The 7,600-nt window shown below is 37.7% G+C and overlaps 1 protein-coding gene across 1 annotated transcript; it reads left to right on the top strand.

The window, feature by feature from the left end:
* Positions 1 to 2,173: 2,173 nt before the first annotated feature.
* Positions 2,174 to 4,337, top strand: LOC137723278 (uncharacterized). Its single transcript, XM_068462434.2, has one exon. The coding sequence runs from the start codon at positions 2,239 to 2,241 to the stop codon at positions 4,099 to 4,101; it is 1,863 nt and encodes a 620-aa protein (XP_068318535.2). The 5' UTR covers positions 2,174 to 2,238; the 3' UTR covers positions 4,102 to 4,337.
* Positions 4,338 to 7,600: the final 3,263 nt, after the last annotated feature.

Here is a 7,600-nt window from a genome sequence, read left to right as displayed (position 1 = left end):
CTAAAATATAATGATCATACGATTCTCACAAAGAAAATCCGGAGAAAATCCTCATCCTCTAATCTTAATGCTGATGCAAATTCCAATCTTTTGCACCCAAAGCTCTTTGTGACTTTTCTGGTCTATGTCAGGGTTTGCCACTTATCAACTACTAACTCTACACTTAAACGCTCTTTAACTCACTTTAAAACACACGAGGAAAAGAAAACATAAAACCAACCCATGGGAAAATTTCTAGTTCTTCACTGTCAAGCACGGGCAGTGGTCATGTCAATAATTTCATGTTTGACATATTTCCCTACTTTTGGTTTTGAAGAAATGCAGAGACCAACCAACCTTTAACATCTTCCCATCATCAACCCAAAAAATAAGTAAAGAAACCCATTTCCATATTCCATATGCAAAATAATATTGCATTAAGGGAGTGAATCCACTCTTTTTGTGAGCATGCAGGGTCAGATAAGAATGCAAGGGCTTGTTTGGTGGGCCAGTTGGAACATATGTTGTGACCAATTAAAATGGACTTAAGTTAATTCCGTTGTTTATTATATCAAACTGTGAGATAAACTAAATTATACATAATGAGATATGAATCTAGAATAAAATGGACCATTTAACTTATCCTATTACACAGATTACAAGTATTGTTTTACAAAGCCCAACCTATCCTTGATGCCTATTCCTATCTAGCCCACCAAAAGAGCCCTAAGAGGCTAAGAGTATAAAAAGAAAGTCCTTTTGTGATTCCCTAATATTAGTGGGATATATATATATATTAATTGTATTTTTCATGTAAGTTTATGAATATATAGATAAATTTGTGAAATTTTATCATGTCAGTTGCATTGTGAGGATATGTTCATGACACCTTGTAATTGCATGCCTAATTAGCCCAATAAAAAAAGTCTTTTGCAAGGTATCATTCGAGTTGCATTGCGAGGATAAGTTCATGACAAGAAATGGCATTGTAATTGCATGACTTTCAACTTCAGCTCAATCTCTACCCTCCAAAACCAAATTGAATTCCATGGCTGTCTATTTATACCGATCGTTTTTCCCCTCTTCACTGAAGGCGCTCCGAGATGTTATCAAGACAAGAAATGATTCCCTTCCATTGGAGAGAGAGGTGACAAGCCTCTTGAGTAATAACAAAATAGTTGATTCTGCCACTCTAGAGCCATAAGAAAGTTGTCGTTGAGAATTTCCGAGATGCAAGCCCTCTGCAACCTTGCCTCTGGAGAGCATGGTTGGAAAGTTAAGTTTTAATAAATGATGACAACTCTGGTAACGAGAAGAGAAGGAAGAAGTCCTAAGGCAAGCAGGAGTTTAAGGTGTTTGAGTTTAATATCAAGTAAGAGTGCTATTATATTAAACTCAAACACCTGAAACCCTGTCGCTAATGCTGCTTGCCTTAGGACTTCTTCCTTCTCCTCTCGTTGCCTTGTCATCATTTATTAAAATTTCAACTTTCCAACCATGCTCCTCAGAGGCAAGGTCACAAAGGGATTTTGCATCTTGGAAATTCTCTCTCCTATGGCTCTAGAATTTCAGAACCTAAAAATAGCACTCTTACTTGATATTAAACTCAAACACCTTAAACCCTGTCGCTAATGCTGCTTGCTTCAAACTAAAAGCTTTAACAAGCGTGGAACCAGGGCAGCATGAGCTGCTTGACAATTTTAAACCAAAGAAACTAGGTATGGCACACTGCTCAGCTCCAATAAATTGAACAAACAATCTTAATTACGTATTCAGCTCCAATAAATTGAACAAACAACCAATAAATTGAACAAACAATCTTAATTACGTATTGAGCAAAAGATATTGATCAACTCGGCTGAGGTGAGGGATCAAAAATTTTCACACGCTCTTTTAATGTTATTTATAAATTAAATGGTTTTGTAAAACGAAACAGAAAATTACTAACTAGAAAATTACAAACAAAAAAAAAAAAGGAAAACTGTGATTTAGAAGGATCAATAAGGTTTTGTTGTTGTAGTTTTTGTTAAAAAGTGAAAGACGGTTGCAGTCCTAATTCTATTAAAACTGTGATTTTTATAAATCCTAATACATTATTAATCGTATTACTTGCAAAACAAGGATAAATAATCATGAGAATTATAATCCCGGACCCAATTTATATCCTCATATCTTCTTCTCCAACAAATAAAGATCCACAATTCCTACTCCAACCGCCACCCAACAGAGGGGGACATAATTTGAATTTGAGATTTAGAGATGAAGAATCTGGCCAGGGTTCTGAAATTAGCAACACCAGTCAGCATTGTTTCTTTTCCTCCACTGACAAGGGTGGTTGGTGTCGCTCCTCCACCGCAATTCCACCTCGCAACAAGATTCATAGCGTCCAAGGTGGCCGACGCCGCCGCTAAGTCTCAGATTATGGCTTCCTCCTACTCCTCCTCCTCCTACAGTGACCCGTGCCTCGATATTTTTTTCAAGGTGCGACCACCACCACCAGAATCTGCCGCCCATACTTCCCACACTGACACTGCCCTCATCAACTCTCTCGAGCAACAGCTCCCACTCGCCTGGTCCCACAACCCCCTCACCACCCTCAAGCTTATCTCCAACCTCTCCACAAATCACTTCTATCCGGAAGCCTCGTCCGCGGCCACGTCTTGGCTCCACCGCAACCACCCCAGAACTCTGGCGCATAACCTTGACTCTTTCGGGGGATTGTACTCCATTGTCGAGATTCTCTACAGCCTTCTCCTTCCGCAGGGCCAGCAAGAGACGGAGGTGGAGGAGATGGAGGAGAAACACCGCCAGAGATACGACCGCGATCCGCATTACAAGTCCTTGCACGACCGCGCTATGGATATTTTCGTGGAGCGGCTCAAGTCCGATATTCAAAAGATGCAGCAGAACAAGCTGGAACTCAAGCCTTCTGATTATTTAACTGATGACGACGATCATGACGAGGATGATTCTCAGGAACATGATTCTGTTATACGTCCTATTGATGCTGATGCTTTTGCTGATCTCTACGTCTCCGAGGCCGCAGACTGTTTCCTCACCACATTCCCCTCCGACGCCCATGCCCTCCGCGCCATTGCGCTTTGCGAAAGCACTGCCAGGCGGCTCTTCCCTTTGGTGTCACAATCGCAACAACCAGATCAATCATCAAAGGAGGATGATCAGTGGGAGCGGCTGAGGAAGGAGTTCTTGGTGCCCTTGCAGAAGTACTACAAGCGTCAGGGCAGGTTCAACCCGAGACGGTGGGGTGTGGATATTAAATATTTGGAGCAGGTGAAAGCCTCAGCAGCAACAGCAAGCAAAGGCAATTTAAGCTGCTTCATAGAGCCCGATGCTTTGCTTCCACATTTTATCATACGATATTTGCAAGATGCGAATGTTGGGGAGGCGGCTGAGCTTCAGTGGAATGCATTGCTGCGCAAGCACAAGGAGGGTGGCAAATTCAGAAACTGCTTCGCTGTATGTAACATGGACAGAATTATGGGCGGGGCTAGGGAATTGACGGCGAGTTTGGGACTTTTTGTGAGTGAACTGAATGAAGAGCCGGCCTGGAAAGGAAAGCTGATCAGTTCCGCTCCTCTTCCGGCTGCTGCCGGGGATGACCACGCTCTGTTATTTCGTCTTCCTCATCTGTATTCAGTACCCTGCAACGATGGCCTAAGGTCTAAATTATCTTTTTTGATGGGAATGGACGGCTGCCTGGTAGTTCATTTGCCAAAGGTGTTTGATTTGATTCTCCAAGTGACTGTCAATGAGAATTTGAAGCCAGATCAGATGATCCAAAAGCTCTTTATCTTCAACGACAACATGGGCTCTGATTTTTTTGATGGCGCGGCCTGGGAGACTCAGTACGAGGCCATAAGGACCATGTTTAAGGACAAAGGGTATGGGGATGATGCGGTGCCTCACATTCTGTTTTGGGATATTTGGTGCTGGGAAATGCCTTCGATCGCTTTGCCTCGTCCAGGGGTGACGCTATTGCGTGGCTGGTCTAATGATTTGGTCAGGTCCTTCTTGGAGAATGGTGGGGATATTGGCCTGCACCATGTCATGGAAGCAGCCTTCTCGGACGAACAGTTTCAAGCTCTTGCTGTTGTGGATTGATTTGCTCACTTGCTCATCGTGGACTCTGTTGGCAACTTGGCATTGTCATTGGGTTGATGCTCTATGTTCCGTTCGCATTCATCATCTCTTACTTGACATAATTTCCTGATCTCTCCCTCTTAGTTGTTTCTTTGCTTGCTAGCTACCAGAATTTTCTGCTCTGAATTTGAAAACTATTTGATATATTATGTATTTGAGTATCCCCTAAATTATAATATATGGATGATTGAGTATTATGGATTCATTTACTTAAATTAAGCTTATTATTCAGTTTTTAATTTTACTTATAATCTTTAGTTAGGGATGTTATTCCTTTCTTTGTTACAAGTTTGGACCAAATTAATTAAGGAAGCCTTTGCCATTTGTTATTCAGTTTTTAATTAAGCTCATTCATTCAGAGGAAACGAAGCCATTGCCATTTGTTTCGTATAGCTTCCCTTCGATCTTCAAACGGAATGGGAATTAGATGTACGTACAAAAGGGTCTAAATCACTTGAGAATGTGGAAGCATCACAACTTTTCTGGTTAAATACATCACGAGATGCTTTCCCATATTTTCCGCATTCAGTTCTAGCTAGAAGTAATACAAGAGAAAGAGATAGAAATGGACTCCTGGACAGAAAAAGAATGAGATTGTTCCCTGAGAGTGCTCTTGCTACGGTTAAGCGATCTTCGGATAATTCCTTGACGCTATATATTGCTCAGCTGCAATGGGATTTAGAATACGAGTTTGTTGTGTTTGAGAACTTGTGCTCAACTCCGGGGTTGGTTCATCGTGTTTTTTCTTTCTGGTACTTACTGTCATATTAACACGATTAGCTACAAGTTAGTTAATCACCTACTTATTATTTTGTGCCATCACAAATCTGCAATTCAAGGAGACTTTTGCCAAGGAGGCTATCTGCATCTCAAATTAAACAGTTCAAACAAAATCTCAACATCAACAGGATGACGACGATGCTGTTACAATGTAAATTGCTTTTACTGGTGTGGTTTATCTCATTTAAGTTATAATGGTACCACAACTTTAATCCAATTGGAACGATGCTCCCTCAATTAAAAATCTGTTAACATTTGTCCCTTAACTCACCAAAACGTATAACTATGGTTCTTTTCGTTAACTTTGTTAGAACTTCTGTCAAAATGAGCCATGTTGGAAGAACATTACTAAAATTGGGTTAAAGTTGAAGAACTATTATTTCAATTGGGCTAAAGTTGAGGAATCATTTCTCCTATTAAGGTTAAAGTTGAGAGACCATTGTTACAATGTTCTTATCTAAGGGGGTGTAGTTAAACTAAGATTTTAAAGGATTTTAAAAATGATAGATTTTATAGGATTTAGAGGATTAAAGACTCTTATAAAATTAATATGGATTTTAAATAATTTGAATGGATTGTGGTGGAAGGATTTGAAATCGTAGGGGGTGAGATTGAATTCTTTTTAGTCTTGGTTATAGCTCTCAAATCTCACAAAATCCACAACTTATTGAAATCCTCCAAAATCTTAATTTTTTGAATACACTTAGATTTGAATGGATTTTAAAATAATTTAAAATCTTTTAATTGATTACATCTAGATTTAAATGGATTTTAAAATCCTTTAAAATCTTTTAATTGACTACACTAGGATTTTAAAGTCTTTTAAAATTCTCTCAAATCCGAGTTTGACTACACCTTTTAATTTAGCCTCAAGTGCGTGGCATCTAATGTATTTTGAGGTAATAATTCTCAACTTATGAACATTTAATCTCCAAATTTAAATTTCAATAAATAATGAAAAATAACACAACCAACCCATTCTTGTCAACGACTTTCACCACAACTCCTTTTTATCTTCATCATTGACCAATTAGGTTTTCTAATACCATCGTTTGACATCATGAAAATTTGGAAATGAAAATAAATAGTGGTAGCAGGTAGGAAGAAAAAAAATGGAAGAATTAAATGAGTAAAGTGAATTTTTGTGGATTTCAAATACATGTCATTTAGTACTACAGTCTAGTGGTATTCCTCTTTACTTGTAAGTGAGAGGTCTTAAATTCAATTCTCGTCAAAAACGAATTTGAACCACATTATTGCTAGCCTATTGTGAGGCTTAACCCACTCCCCCACCACTTAGTAGCGTAAATAATATAGTTTGTTAAAAAAACAAAAAAAAAACATACATAGGTATTGATAGGTTTTTGGGTAATTTTTAATTTAAATAATTTTTTAAATTTTTTTAGCCGTTTTAATTTTAGGATTTTTTTTATATAGATTTGGTGATATCAATCTCAACTGTTTGATTTAATGTGATTATAAAAGATTTTTTTTTTTTTTTTTTTGAATATGAACGATTGGATAAAGTCCAATTATGATAGTTGAACGATCAAGAAGTAACAGTTGGGATCTGAAAAGGTGTTCGACGAAACTATCAACAATGAGTCCCAACTGCTGTAGCTTTGTCGCGTACTGGTTAGTTGGGTGAGTTAGTGCAGTGAAAGTGGGCACAAGACATGTGTGTTTAAGCGCATTAACAGGCCACTTCTTTATTCCTGGCTCAAATTTTGGGTGGAATCTAGCTCAAAACCAATTTTTCTCCCTATCCCTTATTTTAGCCCAATTTTTAGAAAAGCTTCGAGCGTTTCAAAGCTTAAAATTTAAGATTTAATCCAATTATTGTGAATGATCTTTGTATAAATAATATCAAATATATTAGAAAAATTCCCATAACATTTTTAATCTTGAATTTCAGCTGGTTCATCCAAACAACAAGAACATTCCAGATGTTCCTGGATTAGCCCCTCCTACAATGACTCGAAAGTTACTGTGGAATCCTTACTGAGGAGAGATAAAAATGAACGTTAGCTTCTACCCTATTTTACGGAACAGATACGGAAGCTATATTATCGAGAAAGTCTCACTACTGTTGTTGTTCCTTCGTTGTGTTATTGGCTTCAGTTGCATGAGATATGTATTATCATTGTTTCTTCCCTCTGACTGTATACTAGGTGTATTTTAGGATGTATTGGCTCTCATACATTATTTACCCTTTGGTTGTATTTGTAGTCACTTTTTACTGAATCTTTGTTTGGTAAATTATTTCATGTAACAAATTAATTTTCAAATTTCAAAGTGAATTTTGATTTTCGTAGATTGAATGCATCTATGTCAGAAGTTGATGTGATACAGTGATAGTAATATACAACGCAATAAAATGATAAGATTTTGCACGATAAGTTATAGGTATTGGTGGTTAACAAATTGGGTTTAAGTTTAGGATTATTTTATACGACGCAAACACGATACATTTATGGTAAATGAATATTAGAGTATGTAATGCACTATAACAATCATTTAGTATTATAGTCTAATAATATTTCTCTTCATTTGTAAGTGAGAGATCTTACATTTGAATTTTAAAAATAGAGAGTTCGCATAGATGAGTTGAGCTCCAAGCCTAGAAAGGTAATTTTATTTTTTATTTTTAAAAGGGGACCAACTGGTGGCTTCATCACAT

Source organism: Pyrus communis, chromosome 4, assembly GCF_041283825.1.
Source record: "Pyrus communis isolate YQ-2024b chromosome 4, ASM4128382v1, whole genome shotgun sequence".
Classification (NCBI taxonomy): Eukaryota; Viridiplantae; Streptophyta; class Magnoliopsida; order Rosales; family Rosaceae; genus Pyrus; species Pyrus communis.
This window is presented reverse-complemented; position numbering and strand designations above follow the sequence as displayed.